At 38.6% G+C, this 18,425-nt stretch overlaps 1 protein-coding gene across 1 annotated transcript; it reads left to right on the top strand.

Annotated features, from left to right (window-relative positions):
• The first annotated feature begins 13,614 nt into the window (after positions 1–13,614).
• LOC112044525 (homeobox protein SIX6-like) lies at positions 13,615–17,852 on the top strand. The gene has a single exon (XM_024080404.2). The coding sequence runs from the start codon at positions 13,653–13,655 to the stop codon at positions 14,463–14,465; it is 813 nt and encodes a 270-aa protein (XP_023936172.1). The 5' UTR covers positions 13,615–13,652; the 3' UTR covers positions 14,466–17,852.
• Positions 17,853–18,425: the final 573 nt, after the last annotated feature.

Below are 18,425 nucleotides of genomic sequence, written 5' to 3'. Positions count from 1 at the left end.
ATAACGAGGTAATTAAAAGTTATTACCAACCTGCTGCTTTTTTACTGTAGCTTAATTAATAGGTATACTACTTAACCGCCACAATCCTACAAATTGCGTGGTACATTATCTCATTACGACACTCAGAATTGTTTATTACCTGGTAACCCAGTTAGCTACCAGAATCAAGAATTATCGTAAATAAAAAAGATGAGCGTCTCATCAAGATAAAGCTACTCACGGAAAATTGGTAGTAATCAATTGTAAAAATGTTCCATGGATCCTGAGAATAACCCTTCCTAAAATAAAATATCATAACCCTTCCTTTTGTTCATCGTAGTCGGTTAAGGCAAGTTTACGTGTTTACTGCTCCCAGTTACGTGCTACAAGAGAGCAGTCGTATAATTCACGGCGTGTTGAAATGGCTTCCATTTAGCTATCGCGGTTCATATCTGCAGGCGGCTGTAAAACACGAAATTGCTTTCGCTAAACTGCTGCGAACAAAGCCCATGGGAATTGTATGGTGTTGGTGTATGGGGCAAGGTGTGAGCTTTTACACAAAATATTCATCATTAACATGTTTGCAGCACGAGTCTCCTCTCAGAATGAGAGAGGTTAGGCCAATAGTCCACCACGCTAGCCCAATTGGCAGACTTCTCACACGTAGATAATTAAGAAAAATCTGCAGGGTCCCTCACGATGTTTTTCCTTCACCGTTTAATACACGTGATATTTAATTTATTAAAATGAACATACTGAAAAGTTGGAGGTGCATACCCCAGACTGGTTTCGACTCTACGCCCTCCGAATCGCAGGCAGAGGTCATACAGTTCATTATTTAAATAGTCAGCCCAGTCTACTGGGCTATCACGGCTCAATACATGTATGTATAGCATATACTTATACATATTTTCTATTAGATTTTATAAAAAAATATGTCCCTAGCCACCAGACACTTATGGCTTCGTGGCAATCATTGCCTAAAAAACCTTAAGCTGTTCCAATAGATGCTTGATCTGAAACCCTTAGGTATATAAGTAAAAAGGGATTTTTAAAAATTAACGTGACGTCGCAAAAAAAAAAAATTACACTAATGTTATAAAGAAGAAGGATTTGTAGTTTTGTATGTAACGAGTAAACTCAAAAATTTCTGGACCGTTTTGATAAATTCGTTCACTAATAGAAAGCTACATTATCAGGCATTAACACAGGCTATCACAGGAATCCGCGAGGTTCTGTTTGTTATTTATTAAAAAAATAAAGTTCTTTCAATTCCGCTTAAGCTCATGACTTACACAGCTCAATGGAGGGTGATAACAATCCAGCGCGTAACGGCGGAAGGCCACCATCGAGTCAAATGCCCCTTGCGGGTGTTCTGGTACAATGGCTCATGCTGCATGAGCCGCTGCGGCTCTGATGGCTCACAGAGGCGCTATGAATGGGCTTGCAACTATTGATGCATTCCTAAATAGTTTGACACATTCCAGCACAAGTATTTGGAGACTGTGATGGACTTGCCAATGCACAACTTTAAGCAATGTGTTAAAAAACATTTACTTAGTCGAGGTTACTATACTATTGATGAGTTCCTTAACGACAAAGGTGCTTGGAGGCCATTGGATTAGCTTCCACCTTCACACAGGAAATAAAACTATAAGAAATTGTAATTTAATTGTTATCAAATGTAAATTGTAATACTGTATGACTTTTTCAAAAGAGCAACTGTTGAGTTTCTTGCCGGTATCTTCTCAGCAGAACCTGCCTTCCGAACCGGTGGTAGAATCTTTACAAATAGTCAACTGACGTGTCAAAAGTGCTTGTAAACTGAGCCTACTTGAAATAAATGAATTTTGAATTTTAAGATGGATGAAATTTTCAATCTGTTATTATCAAAGTCGAGGCGCATTTACTTAAATACCTACCTAGGTAAAGTGGAGAAAACAACAACGAATGGATTCACTTACGAAAGGAGTTTTTTAAACTATTATCTCCCACGTTTACCTCACATACTCATTAGTCATCTTCACAGTAGTCGGAAATTATGTTACTGGGTAAAAGCATCTCCCTTAATATCCAAAATTGTAGACTTTGTACATTTAATTTTCAATTAAAATAAATCATTCAATATTGTACTAAACTATTTTATTATCTCGCAATCGTAGTGAAAAGCAGAGTGTAACACGTGGGGCTAAACCCATTATAAGCTCGGTTTCTATATAGGCGCACCAATAGCAAACGGAAAGCGCTGTGTTGGCGGATTGCAGGGAGCCGCTGGATGCTCGCGGCTCGAGACCGTTTTGTTTGGAAGTCCATGCAAGTGGCCTACGTCCAGCAGTGGACGTCCATCGGCTGATAATGTTGATGATGATCAGTTGTGGGATTAGAATGGGGTAAGTGGGTACCTATATTATTTTCCGGTTCATTTTCCTCATTACGTTTTACTCAGTCGTGTTTTGATTTATGGAGTATACTCGGTACAAAAAGTAACTCTTGGTTTTTTACTCATGCACATTTCATTTTGAGATTATATACATAATTATCTACCCATATTCGACTCACTGCTGAGCACGAGTCTCCTCTTAGAATGAGAGGGCTTAGGCTAATCCACCACGCTACCTACGTGAAAAGTATTAGGCCGAAGGTTTGGGTTTGTTGGATTATTTCCATATCTACCCTTAGTAAGTATTTCCAGCATTTATAATGTCCATGGAAGGAACTCGGAAATAGGAACTGGATAAACTAAACAAGTCGAACCTATCGAGTTCTAGTTTGAGTTTATTGGAAAATGGAAAATACTGCTGTTTTTTAATATTAAAATTAAATTAGATGAATTTATTTTACTTATGTTTTTTTTATTCTTTCCAAGTTAGCCCTTGACTACAATCTCACCTGATGGTATCTAAGTGATGATGCAGTCTAAGATAGAAGCGGGCTAACTTGTTTGGAGGAGAATATAAAATTCACACTCCTTTCGGTTTCTACGCGGCATCGTACCGGAACGCTTAATCGCTTGGCGGTACGTCTTTGCCGGTAGGGTGGTAACTAGCCATGGCCGAACCTGGACCAATTAAGAAAATCTCAATCTGCCCAGCCGGGGATCGAACCCAGGACCTCCGTTTTGTAAATCCACCGCGCTATAACTGCGCCACGGAGGCCAACAATGTTATTCAATAAACAATTTTTTCTTTTGTTTCTATAAAATAATTCAAATTTTTCGCATTTCATTATCAACGCAACGTTCCAATCTACGTTCTACAAGGCAATATCTCGATTTAAAGTCAACCCGTGCGATGTAACCCTATCCCGCCGCAATCAAAAGACTATCAGCCGCCCGACTGGGTAACAAGAATACCAAAAATGAAACCCGAATGATGACAGACTGTAACCCTTCGAGCACGGTTAGTTAGCGACCCGCGGTCGAATCGACCGGCCAGGTTGGGGTCGTACCTGCAGTGGAAGCGATAATATCACTGCTATAAACATTCCGCTGCAAGAACGTTATATGAAAGAAAGAAAGAAAGAAAAAATCTTTATTACAGCATTATATTATTATATGAAGAAACCTTATTATGAAAACTGCATCAAGTGTGTGTAAAAGTCAAAATGTCAAATTATACTACAAACTTAACAATAATTGTTGTTGAATTTCAGTGTTTAATTAATGTAGAGTGAAAATGATTATAGATTTATACTTGAGCTACGGTAGTGCCTCCTTAATTTAACGCATTTTCTAAATATTATTTGCTTCACTATTTTGAAAATGACCATTGACCAATATTTGCCATACCTATATGTATATGAGTGGGCAATAATTATAGTAGTTTTCTCTTTCAAGATTAAGTTGATGAAAATAATAGTTCAAAGAACGGGTATCAAACCCATGAACTCTCGGCGTTATATCTAGCTTTTTAATCGTGAAGTGGATGAGACTTTGAGGTACATTTTTCATACAGATGTTCCTCTCTCTAACTTTGACGGCCTCCGTGGCGCAGTGGTATGCGCAGTGGATTTGCAAGACGGAGATCATGGGTTCGATTGATGTTTGATAATTGGTCCAGGTCTGGCTCGTGGGAGGCTGCGGCCGTAGTTACCACCCTACCAGTAAAAACGAACCGCCAAGCTATTTAGCGTTTCGGTACGATGTAGTGTAAAAACCAATATGGGTGTGGATTTTCATTCTCCTCTTAATAAGTTAGCCCAAATCTTATATTGCATCATCACTTATCATCAGGTGAGATTGTAGTCAAGGGCTAACTTGTAAAGATTAAAAAAACCCTTCAATAATCAAGCGATAGACAAGCGAGCAGTTATCGCGCAGTGAAACCTTAACCTTAAATGTAATCGGACATGAAATAACGCTAAATGCGTTTCAATAGGCCACCGCGGACATCAAAGTTGTTGTCCACCCCCGCACGCACCACTCCGCACCCCGTCACGTTTAAGGGATGCGTGACGTATATTGTTTATATGGATAAACAATGAGCAGCTTTTTCATATCTTTTAGCAAAGCTTTTAGTAGAAGACTGTATGTTACAGAGCTTATACGTGCCTACACAGCAGTGGCGAAGGATATGGATTTTTTAAATAGCGGGAATCGGCCTATATAGACTCTTTGGCGCTGGTACAGTAGAACGCCGGTGAGCGGCTTGGACTATTACCATGCTCAGTTCTGTTGGCAAACATCACTCTTGTGTTCCAGTGTGAAGGGTGTGGTTTTATAAAAGTACATGTGGCTTAACTTCTAAAGGTTTCCAGAGAACACCAGCGCTGCAGCTAGCTGCAGCTTTATGCTGAGTGAGAGACTTTTGTCTGGTCAGAGTATTTTTTTTTCATTTTTTATCTTAAATATATTAAGGTCATTTATCAGGATTTCTCGAAACCGCTTGACTTACTAAGTTGAAATTTGCCAGGGATGTAGTTTATAGGTAGTAGACGTCCACTAAGAACGGATTTTGTGAGAGGGCCGGATTAAGAAGGTCTAAGAGCGAACGAATTCGCGGGTGTCCGCTAGTATAATGTAAAAGCTTAGTTTTAAGTTTTTGCTGACCGAATTAAAATATTTTTCTTTCTTTCTTTTTTTAACTCATAGGCTTATTTTAGATATATACGTGTATATAACAGTATTGTGTGTGTGAAAGATTGTCAACTAATGTCCCCTTTATCATTTTTAAAAATAAAGGGTGCTCTAATATGCGTTGCACCATAATAATATTATTAAAAAAAAAACTTGCAATACATTTAATATTATAAAGGCGAAAGTGTGTGTAAGTGTGTAAGTATGTTTGTTCCTCTTTTACGCTGCGGCTACTGAAGCGATTTGGCTGAATTTTGAAATGGAAATAGATTTTACTCTGAAATCATATATAGGCTACTTTTCATCCCGGAAAATCCACGGTTCCCGCCGGATTTGTAATAAACTGAATTCCACGCGAACGAAGTCGCGGGCGTCCGCTAGTTTAATCATAAACCTACAGACGAGATGATGCATCAACAAAGTAAACACTATAACAATAGAAAGTTTCCGCAGTTCACGTTATTTCGGTGTCGCCTGTCGCCCAAACAAAAGACCATTCAGATTTCCTCATTTCCGAGAATGAAGAGTTCAGATCTAACAGTTGAGAGAAATAAAACGGCACAAGATATCGACGTACGCCGAGAGCCGGTGAACTAGTAGCCGATAAAGGTGAAACAAAGGCGTGTAAAAATGTTTGTTTCAGAAACTGCTATTAATTATAATATTACTAGCGCTACCCGTGACTTCGTCCGCGTAAAAATCGGTGTAAACTTTCTACAACAAAACCCATTTACAGCAAACATTTACTAACTGTTAATTATATATCTACCTCTCTGCCAAATTTCAAGTTTGTAGCATACAAAAATTTTAATAAAAAAAATACAACCGACTTCAAAACCTAAAAACGTACCCACTAAACTAAAAAGCGAAAAATAACATCATAATATGTTCTACCTGCTGATCAGTATGAAGGCGGTGCTAAGCCGGTGATGTATTAATTCAAGCCATGTGAGCATATCTTATAGATTTAGATTTTGCAGACAGTGTTGTTTCATGTGGTCCTGTCAGAAATGGCTTAAATTAAGACAACACCGGCTAAGCACCGACTTCATACTGATCAGCAGGTAGAACATATTATGATGTTATTTTTCGCTTTTTAGTTTAGTGGGTACGTTTTTAGGTTTTGAAGTCGGTTGTATTTTTTTTATTAAAATTTTTATTATTTTTCAATTTTTAGTGTAAAATTTCATCTCAAACGAATACATCAGACCCCTAATGACAGTCACAACCCATCTTGGTACAAAATTCTCAGCAATACAAATTAATCAAGCCCAAGCACAAGGTAGCTACCGTAATCCGTCAAGGGGTTCCCTTCATTGACCTTGGTCTTCATCATCAGACCCCTAATAACAGACACAACTCATCTAGGTAGAAAGTTCTCAGCAATACGAATTAATCAAGGCCAAACACAAGGTAGTTACTGTAAACTGTTAAGGAGTTTCCTTAATTGTCCTTGGTCTTCATCACCAAACCCCTAAATGACAGTCACAACCTATCTATGTGGAAAGTTCTCATTAATACAAATTAATCAAGCCCAAACACAAGGTAACTGCTGTAAATCGCCAAGGAGTTCCCTCGTCTGTTTTATGACTCCATCATCAGATCGATTTTAAACCTTCATAATTTTGTATTTCTCAAAGGTACTAAATGGAAAAGTTTACAAACACACTAGACACCCATATAATTTTCGAAAGTTCCCCTCAATTTCTCCAGGATTCCATCATCAGATCTTGTCATGATGGCAATGGGACCAAATGGGGACTATACCGTTTCAAACAAAAAAAGAATTTTTGAAATCGGTCCAGGCGTCTTTGAGTAATCGGTGTACATACATAAAAAAAAAAAAAAAAATACCGACCGAATTGAGAACCTCCTCCTTTTTGAAGTCGGTTAAAAATGGAGGACTTTCATTCAAACTTGTGAGACTCTTTAGACCTCCTTAATCCGGCCCTGCCACAAAATTGATTTGTAACGGACGTCTACAAACTATAAACCACCTCTCTGCCAAATGACGAACTTTCATACAAACTTGCGAGAGCATTTAGACCTCTTCAATCTTGTCCTTTCACAAAATCCGTTTTTAACGGATACCTACTAACTATAGACCACTTCCCTGCCCAATTTCATCTTTGTACGTCAAGCGATTTTCGAGATTTTGTGATGAATGAACGGACCTTTCGCATTTATATAATAAGATGTAATTATCTCTTTATGTGGCTTTTGACCATGGCTATCCTCTCACTATTCTATATATCCTACATTCCATGTAGAAGTTGGAATCAGAAGCTTAGTCTCACTAAGCTGCTCTAGTGAGAGTTATAGGCTAATCATAGTGAGAGTTATCATTATCACTATGATAGGTTATCACATCAGATGTAAATTATACACTGGAATGTGATTCTTTTGTTTTACACTCGTCGATGAATCTTGCGCCAATAACACGTCTTATTCGAATTTGAACTTTACGTTTAAAATATGTGAAAATTAAAATGTCGCCTTGCCATGGAAACGAACGATGTCACAGCACAGGCTTTATAGAATGCATGTGGCTGATGTCTTACAGTGGAATTCATAAACGTTGTAGGGGCATCCCCAGGGGATCATTCACCCACTTGAGGTGAGGACACAGTGTCAAATTTTCAAACAAATAGAGGCTAAATTCCACATTCAACGGCTGAATGATCCAATGGTCTATGAATTCCATTAAGTGTGTTTTAGTAGTTAAGTAATAATTTAATAAAATAGACATTTTGTTTTTTTTTTTTGCATCAGCTTTGTAAGAATATATGGGCTCACCTGATATAAAATGTTTACCAGCTCCCACACTTAATACAATACGCCATTTTGACATTTTGTGATTTTGAAAGTAAAATCTCTGAGGCTACTGTTGCAACATAGTATTCCTGCGCCACTGCGTTTACTTTGCTCAACGGTGCGGTAAAATGGTTCCTATGCCGATAAAGGTAAGTTATAACGCACGTTTCGGTGTTTGCGCGCATTTTGGTGTGAGGAACAATGGATAATACGTCAAGTGTTTCGTTTTACTGCCGTCAGATGTCTCTGGCATGAGTGCGGGTGATTTGTAAAAGTTTGATGTTGTTTTGCGCGCAGGTTGAGTGGTATTGGTTGCAGGTGAAGCATCTAATAAAAATGTAGATGAGTTATGCGCGATCTTTTAAAGTGGCACCTAAATCGAAATAGCCAAGGATCCGTGGAGCATTTTTACAAGTGATTACTATCAAATTAATTATCTGTGAGTAGCTTCATCTTGATGAGACGCTCAAATCCTACTTCCTAGTTCCTACTTCCTATCCTATCCTACAAATATTATAAAGGCGAAAGTTTGTGTGTAAGTGTGTACGTATGTTGGTTCCTCTTTTACGCTGCGGCTAAAGAAGCAATTTGGCTGAAATTCGGAATGGAAATAGATTAGAAATTACTCTGGATTAACACATAGGCTACTTTTCATCCCGCAAAAAATCCACGGTTCCCGCGGGATTTGTGATACTGAATTCCACGCGGACGAAGTCGCGGGCGTCCGCTAGTTTTATATAAATAGTATGGTATATGGTAGCTAACTGGGTTACCAGGTAAGTAAAAAAAATTCTGAGCGTCGGAATGAGATAATGTACCACGCAATTTGTAGGACATTGTGACTGTTAAGTTGTATAACTATTAAATATTGGATAGAAGCAGGCGTTACTTTGCGGAAGTTCATCATCATGAATAGATAAAAAATTATTTATGTTGCAATCATCCGCGAAAAGCCGATGAACCAATTATATAATATTAATTATTAAGCATCAGTAAAATAAACAGCTGGTTATTAACAAATTTTAATAACCTCGATATTGGTAGTTACAGGAGGGTAGTTTACCAAAAGTTGTTAAGTACTAATCAGATGTCTTTTTTAATTACTGAGTTACTGAGTGCTTAACTACAACTGTCTGTAGAGTTCAAAAGATCAAAATAGCTTACATTATATCTATACGAGAAAATAATATAAGAGGAAAGATTTGATTGTATATGTTTGTTTGCATTGAATAAACTCTAGAACTTCTGCACTGATTTGAAAAATTATTGTATATTGTTGCCAAAAGACCTGATATAGGGCTAGTCAATCGGTCAATGCGTCGTGACGTCCACATGACGATAATCTGGTTAAAACCGAAAAGGAAAATATCAAAATACTTGGACCTCGCTCACGAGATTACCGCTATGTGGAATGTTAAGTATTATTCCGAATTGAGTATTAGTGAATCAAGTATTATTCCGATAGTCGTTTCAATCAATGGTCTTTTAGCGAAAAGCTTCGACCAACACCATAAGAAGCTTTTGCTTAACTGCTGGACCAAGGGTCGGATACAGAAGGCAGTGATTCTTGAGACGGCGCGTATTGTTAGAAGGTTCCTACCGCCCGGTTGTTTGAGCACTTAAAAGTCCTGTAGCAGGGAATCGATTTTTTTTTAATTTTTCATAGTGTTTTGTATTGACATGGTTAAAAATTAAAAAAGGACATATAAATAAATGATAGAAAAATAACAATAGAGAGATAAGAGGTAGAGAGAGTAAAGGCGAAGTTACAAGAAAGTAAATGGTCCAAGTCCAGTTTCCCAAGTGGCTCGTATATCCTCCCCGGGAGCGAGCTCGGATCGCATGCAGCCTTCTGTTCGCTGGGGAGGGGGTGCGGTCGATATAGGGGGTTATCTTTGTTTGCCTGACTCAATCTTAGGAGGAGGGGGGAGGAGAGATTCTATTTTCTATTTCTATGATTTATAAATGGGATATTACCTACCTACATATCTTCTTAGATAAAGTATTGATCTACAAAAGAGATATTTAAAAAAAGTAACTACATAATAAAGTTAAATGCGAGTTTGTTTGTTTGTTACTCTTTTACGCCTAAACCACTAATCAAATTAAAAAAATTCTTCATCACTACCTTCATCAAGCGAGTCGCAGGCATTCGCTGGATGCAGGTGGCTCAGTATCGTGATGTTTGGAAGTCCCTACAAAAGGTGTAGGTCCTGCAGTGGAAGTCCATTGGCTGATATGATGATGATGATGATGACAGTGTTGATTAAAGTCGTAATTTCCCGTATTCAGACGGGAATGGTAACTAAGATGTATGTAAAGGTACGTAAAAATAGTTTCTGCGGCCAAAAATATTGGTCAGCTTACAGTTATACCCAACAGAATAAGCAGAAGTTTCTTGAAATTCCATGTTCTGTAACGGAATATCCACTCGTTTTCATAATAAACCGACTTCCAAAAAGGAGGAGGTTCTACGTTCGGCTGTACCTATGTATGTTTTTTTTATTACTATTTTTAAATTTTTCAAAATGCTACCACAATCAATTTATTAGAGAGGTAGAAACTATTTATATATATACAATATTTTAAAGCTATGTTAACTGCGCCAACGATTGTCAAATAAAAATCTAAAAAAAACAAAAATAAAGAAGCAACGAGTTCCGATAGCAAAGAAGATTTTCTTTGTATTTAAATATGCTCAAAACTTTTTCATTAGGTACCTACTTGCTTGCCAGCCCCCGAGCTAAAACTCAATAAGTTGAAAACTTGAAGTCTTCTCAAACCTTATGAATTAATGATCGGCTTTACTTAGAGTTTGCTACTTTATTTTCCGACTAGCAGAAACCTTCGTGGCGAAGTGGTATACGCGGTGGATTTACAACACGGAGATCCTGGGTTTGATCCCAGGCTGAGCTGATTGACGTTTTCCTAATTGGCCCAGGTCTGGCTGGTGGGAGGCTTCAGCCGTGGCTAGTTACCAGCCTACCGGAAAAGTCGGACCGCCAAGCGATTTAGAGTAGATTCGATGTCGTGTAGAAAATTCGTCCAATTATGAGGGTATGAATCATGATGGTTTCGAAAATAGCAGGGTTTCAATTCTAGATCCTCAACTGTCCAAGATTTTTTTTGGTATTTTCTAAGGGGTATCTATCACGAGGAAGCGTGTCGCTTTACCTTTAGACCCTTAAAATTTTATATATAACGGTGTTTTTAGAAAGGGTTGCCTCGAACCTTAGTGACCTGCGACTGGGGGCATAATCCTACTAATACGAAAGTTTGTATGGATATACTTATGTTTGGATGTTTGTTACCCGATTTGGCTGAAATTTAAAATAGAAATAGAGTTAAGGAAGGGTTATCTTTTTCGAACACGACGAATTTGAGACGCTATAGACTCGAGGTGAAAAAAAAAAATCAAATAATGCTATATAGGTATCAAATTCAATGGCTCATTAAGAGGATTTCAAAATGGTATACCATGGCCATATTAAAAAAAAAACCTACACTTGGAAGAAATGACATTAATAATCGCTATACTAAATACGCAAGGCGGATGACTAAGTGCAGATTAGGCAGTCGGGTTTTTTTATTTATTTTTTTAATTATTGACTTTTCATTAAATGTGGTATGTCTTGCTGCCACAGGCTCTATAGTCCATCACTAACACGATACGTTGGTTGGTTGGTTGGTATAAAAACATCAGTTCAAACATCATTTTTTCTAATCCATTGGCCCGACAGTCAGCCGGGTAACTTTACAAAAAAACATTTGCACAACACTGACGTAATCTGTACCGTACAACCCCCCTGGGAGGGTAGCGTAGGGGGGGTCGAGTTCCACGGGGTGTGGTTTGCCGTTCAATAACTTAATACTGTGGAAAGGCTTTCACGGTGAAATCTCGCCGCTCGCTGTAGCTGGAACGTCACTTCGAGAAACTTTATATAAATTCACTTATACGGTGAACGGTTTTGATATTTGATAGGTATACTTAATAAGTAATTGCAAATTAGTTATTTACTACTCTTACCTACGTATACCTACTCTACATATTAGTAATTCAATAGGGATATTTTAATTTACGGTAGTGAGTAATTATAGGTACGCTCCTACCTGATTTATTAGAAAGAAAGAAAATATCTTTATTGTTAGGTACATTATGCCACAATCTAAGAATAATAAATACCCTGCGATATGGGGCATAATCTAGAAAAATATTAAGTATTTTGAGACAGGTGTCTAATGCCAAAATAACTTTTTAACTATACGAATTGTTTGTTAAGAATAATTAATAGGATAATAGACAGAATAAATCTACCTACTTGTGAATACCTTACCTAACTACTATTTTCATAAGTCAGTTTCTAATTTACAAATCAGTGTGCTTGGATAGAGATTTCTTCATAATATTTATCCGCGGGGAATTCAGTTTTTCAAAAACCCCGTGAGAACCATAGACTTTTCCGGGATGATAAGTAGCCTTGCCTATATGTTAATCCAGAGTAAAATCTATTACTATTCTAAATTTTAGCCAGATTGCTTTAGTAGCCGCAGCACAAAGGGGGGACTAGCTACTTTCACCTTAATATTAGTCCGATTTACTATACAAAAAGGATCATTCAGATTTCCAATTATTTGCTGTCTATTTTGCAAAAGTTTTCGTAAACAAAGCTTTCAAAAATAAATCAATCAATTGATACTCGTATTTAATACCTACCTACATTATACTATAGGTATGTATAGGTACATAAATGAATTATATTCTTAAAAATGAACACAATATAGGCGTGTAGAGTAAATAATTGATCACATATCAGCCGTCAGCCAGCCGTTAATTAAACATACGAAGCGAAGAGGATTAACCGGCAACTTTACAGATGCATCGATCGCGCCGCAAATAAAAGCGTAACCCACCCGGATGTATGGAGGCTGTTAATTGCAGGCTGCGGGGTAATCTAGCGCCGCCGGAGCCTTTAGGCTGCCTGCCCACCTGGGGTTGTCGCCCACCACTCTTCTTTTGCTTGACCCATGAAAACTTTAAGTTGCTTATTCATTTTTCGCCTCAAGTAGGTTCTACTAAGTAACCTAACTTATTTTCTAGAAATCGAAGGAAGGAAAGTATTTCCTGAATATCGTACGTTGCTTATTTAAAAATATATTTGATCATTTCAATATTATTCAAAAGTTTAGTCAGTGGGAACATACAAAAGTTACAGTATGGTGACTATGATATCCTGCTCTATTTTAGGATTGGGTAAATATGAATATCGAAACAGGGTAATTGTGAACATTTGGATTTAGTAGCTACATAACTTTGTTTGAGTTGTTTGAGTTTTAGGAGGTTCTAGTTTCATTTCCCAAACATAAATAATTATAATTATTTGACAGGCATATTTGTTACATTATACAGAAAATATTGTGAACGGTACCAAAATGACTGCTCTTATCAAAAAGATATTCAGTGCTCGGTACAGAGTGTAAATGAGCTCTCGGCGAGCTGGTCTGTGGCGGCGCGGGGTGCGGGGCGGGGGGCGCCGCGGTGTGCGTGACGGATCATGGCGGCGCGGGGGGGCCGCGCCCCGTCGCCCGTTAAACGCGCCCGCCGGATACGCGCCGCGGCGCGGTTGAAAGCTATCCGGCCCCCGGGCGGAGGCCGCGCGCGATTGGCCGCCGCGCCGCGCGCCGCGTAACCGATAGCCAATAGACGGCGCGGGCCCCCGCCCCCGGCCGCCGGCGCGCCGCGGCCCGGCTCAAACGGCGCGCGACTCCGGCGCGCACACTCGCACCGATGCGCGGCTCCTGGGACGAGTCCACGACGGCGGCGCTGCACGCGCGCATCCTGGAGGCGCACCGCGGGTCCGCCGCGCCCGACCGCGCCGAGCCCGCGTGCGAGCCTCCGCCGCTGACGCTGGGCGCGCTGGAGCTGGCGGCGCCCACGCCGCTGCTGCCGCTGCCCACGCTGAGCTTCAGCGCCGCGCAGGTGGCCACCGTGTGCGAGACGCTGGAGGAGAGCGGCGACGTGGAGCGCCTGGCGCGCTTCTTGTGGTCGCTGCCCGTGGCGCACCCCAACGTGGCCGAGCTGGAGCGCTGCGAAGCCGTGCTGCGCGCGCGCGCCGTCGTCGCCTTCCACGCCGGCCGCCACCGCGAGCTGTACGCCATCCTCGAGCGCCACCGCTTCCAGCGCTCCAGCCACGCCAAGCTGCAAGCGCTGTGGCTGGAGGCGCACTACCAGGAGGCTGAGCGCCTGCGCGGCCGTCCGCTGGGCCCCGTCGACAAGTACCGCGTGCGGAAGAAGTTCCCGCTCCCGAGGACGATCTGGGACGGCGAGCAGAAGACGCACTGTTTCAAGGAGCGGACGCGATCTCTACTCCGAGAATGGTACCTCCAAGATCCCTACCCGAACCCGACGAAGAAGAGGGAATTGGCGGCGGCGACGGGTCTGACGCCGACGCAAGTCGGCAACTGGTTCAAAAACCGACGGCAAAGAGACCGAGCGGCCGCCGCCAAGAACCGCTCCGCCGTGCTGGGCAGAGGGTTCGCATCCTCGTCGACGTACGACGAAGACTCCGCCGACTCGGAGATCAACGTCGACGAGGAGTAGCCGTCACAGACTGATAGTGTAAATACGGTGATAAATCAATGACGCGCGTCGTCCGACGGACGACTCAGTGGTTGCAATAAAGACTATTTCGAGTAGATCAGGCGCCTGGTGACGTGAAGTTGAGGCGTTGTAAAGTTCGCTGGTATAATAATTGTCGTTGAGTGTTAAGCAGTGCTCGAAGTGATGGGCGCCATCACAGGTATGTACCGATTTAGTGAATCGCCTTTCGACTTGTAATCGATTATGTTGCTCGTTAGATTCGCAGAGAGAGGTTACGACAGGGTTGCAGATTTTAGTTTTTATTTTCGGTGGCACATCCTCGCCCCCGCAAGGGTCAGTAGGTAGATATATAGATTATTTATTAAATGTACCGTTTATTTATCTTAGATAAGATTATATTTTATGCCTTCCCGAAGCATTTACCGAAATTTTTATGCTACCGAGTTTTCCTACGAAGAATTTATTTATCATATCAAATTTTTTAGTTGTAATATATTAGAACTTGTAGATACTCGTAATTATGTTTGTCGTATAGAATTTTATATTACGGAAGTATTGAAGGTTTGTACCTGACGTATTACTTCGGTTTGTTGCCAGTAAGATTTTACCGGTAATTAGGCTGTCATTTATAGTGCCAATCAATGTTTTAACTCAGTTGAGTAAGTACCTTTTATGATATTTTCATTATTAAACAACATATTCAACTTATTTGTGCCGGCAGAAAAATCCGAAGCTATTTGTAATTGAGAACCTTAGGGCCATTGTCCTGTCACGCTTAATTGACTATAAAGTGAAGGGTTGTGCTATTACAAAACATATTCAACGATATATTAATTATTATGGAAATGTGTATAATTCATTAAAATTGCAAATTGTAGCTCTAACAAATTTAGCTCTAAAAGTAGAACATAGAGAAATTTTAGGATCACGTCCTTCAAAGTTTCTCTATCTAACAATTGTCTTATCGTGGACGGATTTTTAGGCGTGGTAAGATGGAAATTTTGTGTAACTTTAGTTTTATAAGCACAGGCCTTCTATAGTTTCAATTATTATCAAAAAATATCTAAATTACCTATGTTAAGCGTGAACGCTAAGGTAATTTAGAACATGGTAATGAACCAATGGGATTTTACCTAAAAATTTTAAATAATGGTGTCCCTACCAAAGGTCCCTTTTTTAGGTAGAACAAATCACTCAACTAATAATTATTATATTATTAGAGTTTGACCTTGATCGGCACTATAAATATATTGGAAGCCGTTTATTTATTTGTAAATCTACCTGTATTTTACAAAAATGCTGTAATATAATATGCTAGTACCTGCCTATTTGTGTTAAATCTATTATTGATTATCATATTAAAATAAAGAAAATAAGGCTACACGGCTACATTCTAATAAAAAGAAATTAAATATGAAAATTTTCAAGTAGGTATACTTTCTAGGTAGGTGATTAATTTAGTAACACATGTATTTGAAAATAATTACAATATAAGGTAAGTAGGTACGTGAGTAGGTCGTGTCTTATAAAAAATTATAGTCATTTGAATTAATGTATTTGATACAGAATATTTTTTCCCGACAAAATTTAGAAACTTCAGCACCCAGTTAACAAATAGGCCTATTGTTTCTTAAAGATAAGTGTTTACTTTTGATGCATTATAAATAAATAACAATAAACAATAGCTTTATTACTTTAAGTTACATGCTTATTTAATATACTTAATCCAAAAAGTTAAATGTGTAAATCCAAATAATTAATGTGATGGAAGTTGCACTAGTATAAACCGTGTCGCAACTTCCATTTATCCATAGTAGGTACCTACTAATATCGTATCTGCTCAAGATAAGAGTACATTCATACATTGGTAACTAGTCAAGACATTTTCAAAAACCTATATTATAGATGGGCAGTTAAGTAAAAACTATACAAGTTATAGGTCTGTTGTATCAAGTTAGAGTGTAATTTTCCTCGTCTTTATCACTTGTAGAGTCGATAACGTACAATTACTGCAGCGCAATGATAGTTTGATTACGTCTAATCAAGAGTTATTACATCCTCGCTGATTGTTTTTCTTGCACAGATAATAGCGTTTTTATTGCACCTTTCAATTATATATTTAAATTACTTCCGATTGATTGAGTCGCTGCAGCTACTTGATGTACAGGGTCTTGAACGTAATAACAAATACGATTTAAATGATGTGTTAAAATGGTATGGGGTAAATTGTAACATTTTTAAAATTAAATGTATTTTTTTTTTCAAAAAAAATATGATAGGAGAGTAGGGTAGATATGGGTATGTTCTTTGAATTAAATTACCAAAAGTTGGTGCTGTATAGAGGTTACAAAAAACGAACTCTATTTTTAACTTCTTGTCTATTCGTGATATATATTTTTTTTTAGGTAGGTAAACCAATTTAGGTAAACCCGTTTCAGTCTTCTCGATTCCTAATCTAAATAAGTTCGTGATTTTTGAAAGTTCAAAGAGGCTTATGTTCAGCGGTGGACATCCATCGGCTGATAAAATAATTAATGATACTGAATAATAATTAGTTATTTTTTTTAATTTAAAGGTGTTTTTATTCACTATTTTCAACTCACTATTTTAGGGAGGTAGAGCTTAGAGGTAAAGAGAACCTTCTGTGTTTTAAAAGTGTCCGACAAAATGTGTAAAATTGGTCACATTACTTACCTATAGTCAAATAGGTATTTTTCACCTTATGGGGGAAAAATTAAAAAAAAATGTTCGGGTTATCCCCCCATAGCTATGCATTGCTTAATTCTACTGTCATAGAATTGTAGGTACATAAAAAGTACTTACCACTCAAAGTTGGTACCATAGCTTTTACCTTAGTTACAAAACTAGGAAGATACTTCGTACAACGAGCTCTATCACAAAGAGCAGCCTCTCTAGCCTGGGTTTATGGCCAAGATATACATCAATTCTTTTTCTACAAACTCTAACGCTTCGAAAACAAAAAAAAATATATGGGAATGACATACCCGATTGATAAGTTGATCTCGTGACTTATCGACAACAAATGTCATCCCCATACGTTCGTTATTTTCGAAGCGTTAAGTTAATAGTAGTTGTAGGTAACCTGGCTAGAGGGGCTGCTCTTTGCGACACATCTCGTCATACCAAGTACCTTCCTACAAATAAGAATAGAACTAACGAACTAACTTGGTACTTGTACTTCTATTTACTAGTAGGTATGTACTGTGTCGATGTCGATGTTTCAATAATGGGGATGATGACTAGGTTTGAATATATTGATTTTTATGATACATTCGGGTAAATAAGGTTATAGTTAACTAATTTATACATAAAAAGCAAAGATTGACTGGATATTTGCAAAATAAATAAGATTTTAAAATTTCAAAATCTTTTAATTTTTTTTATCGTAATTATAATTAATCGATTATAATCGATTTTAAAATTTCAAAATCATTAAATCTTTTTTATCGTAATTAGATGAAAATTCATACAGTTTTAGCTTCCTTACATTAAATGTGACATTTTTCAATAAATGAACTATAAACATAAACGCACAAATAACAAAGATATTAGTAATTTTGTTTGAACGCCCATACAAACCTAACGATCAGCGAGCCAACGACGTCACTAAATCGTGCCATTTTGTATGGAGCGTTTTTCAGGGATCCGCGACAGCGCCGCGAAACTGACCCTTTAAATCCCTGTAGCTCCGAAAGTAATGATCGCAGATACCTTGTTACTTTTACAAAATTGCTTTGCTATTAGTATACTCTTAATTTATATACAATTTAAAAAACTGTCATCATCTCTTGTTAACTCTTCCAAACTAAAGAAATATGTTAATGAATGATATGGATAGGTCACCTGGTCAACCTGGGTACTGCGGTACCAGGAAGGAAAGGAGGAGATAAGAATAAAAATAAAAAAAGAAAACCTGGTCAACCTATTCATTGCCATATC

Source organism: Bicyclus anynana, chromosome 13, assembly GCF_947172395.1.
Source record: "Bicyclus anynana chromosome 13, ilBicAnyn1.1, whole genome shotgun sequence".
Taxonomy (NCBI): Eukaryota; Metazoa; Arthropoda; class Insecta; order Lepidoptera; family Nymphalidae; genus Bicyclus; species Bicyclus anynana.
Note: the sequence above shows the minus strand (reverse complement) of the source record. Positions and strands in the feature narration are given on the sequence as shown.

Excerpts from the sequence above, each read along its gene's own strand:
- LOC112044525 (XM_024080404.2), top strand. The coding sequence starts at position 13,653 with ATGCGCGGCTCCTGGGACGAGTCCACGACGGCGGCGCTGCACGCGCGC.